Source organism: Mastomys coucha, unplaced genomic scaffold (genome assembly GCF_008632895.1).
Source record: "Mastomys coucha isolate ucsf_1 unplaced genomic scaffold, UCSF_Mcou_1 pScaffold18, whole genome shotgun sequence".
NCBI classification, from domain to species: Eukaryota; Metazoa; Chordata; class Mammalia; order Rodentia; family Muridae; genus Mastomys; species Mastomys coucha.
This window is the reverse complement of record NW_022196900.1, coordinates 62,319,862-62,320,990: the sequence shown is the minus strand read 5'-3', so window position 1 is coordinate 62,320,990 and position 1,129 is coordinate 62,319,862. Positions and strand designations below refer to the sequence as shown.

Below are 1,129 nucleotides of genomic sequence, written 5' to 3'. Positions count from 1 at the left end.
ATATATATATATATATATATATATATATTATTTTTATTTTAAAAAAACCTTTTTGTGACTGGGGATGGTGGTGCTTGCCTTTAATCCCAGCAGTCAGGAGGCAAAGACAGGTGGATCCCTGAGTTCAAGGCTAACCTAGTCTATAGAGCAAGTTCTAGACACCCAGAGCTACACAGAAAGTCTGTCTTGAAAAACAAAAACCAACCACACAAACAAACAGGAAAAGAATTAATTAAAAAGTTTGCTTTCAGGCTGGAAAGATGATGGGTCAGCAGTTAAGAAAGAACACTAACTGCTCTTTCAGAGGTCCTGAGTTTAATTCCCAGTAACCACATGGTAGCTCACAACCATCTGTAATGGGATTTAATGCCCTCTTCTGGTGTGTCTGAAGAGATCAACAGTGAACTAACATACATTAAATAAATAAATAAAATAAAATAAATACTTAAAAAGTTTGCTATCATGCCAGCAGTTTCTATATGCATCTTGTCTCTTGATTACATCAAGAGACCATATCAAGTGATTGGGTATCCTATCTAGGTCTCTTTCTGTAGTGTACTATATGCTATTCAGTGACAAAAAATGTGCTAACATCCTCAGGTGACATCTCTTCTGTATTTACTACTTACATATAGGCACATGAGTAAAAGGTTCAAAAGATATGTGGCTAGTTAAATGTGAAACATAAAATTTTGAATCATTTGAGTTTTTGTGTTTATTTTGTCCTAAGACCATGATACTTAGTATTTTTCATCTGTACTTATTTTTGTTTTCCAGGAGTTTGAAACCTCACCCTCTCTAGTTATCCACTCTATTAAACAAGCATTGTTTTGCAGGTGTTTGATTCAAAAGGAGCTGATGTTACTCCCCGGCCTCTCTACCGTCCAGATCCTCATGCTCTATCAGCAAAGCCAAACAAACTCTTGACATCTCAAGAAGGATCGCTTGGATCAGATTATATTTCTTCCTATAGCCTGTATCAGAATACGTTAAACCCTAGCATGTTAGGGCAGTACACAAGGTGAAGTATGCCGGCCCTAGTTCTTTTGATTTCATTAATTTTGTCCTTCCATTTGTATTCATCCGTCCAGAATGTATGTTAGTTTCCAATTTTCTTTTTTTTTTTTTT

General features: G+C 35.7%; 1 protein-coding gene across 3 annotated transcripts in view; it reads left to right on the top strand.

Annotated features, from left to right (window-relative positions):
* Positions 1-1,129, top strand: part of Wdr78 (WD repeat domain 78) — an 83,169-nt gene that overhangs the window by 21,673 nt on the left and 60,367 nt on the right. For all 3 annotated transcript variants that reach the window (XM_031377987.1, XM_031377988.1, XM_031377989.1), the window contains exon 3: positions 837-1,021. In XM_031377987.1, coding sequence (XP_031233847.1) covers positions 837-1,021 — 185 coding nt within the window. The remainder of the gene's footprint in view (positions 1-836; positions 1,022-1,129) is intronic.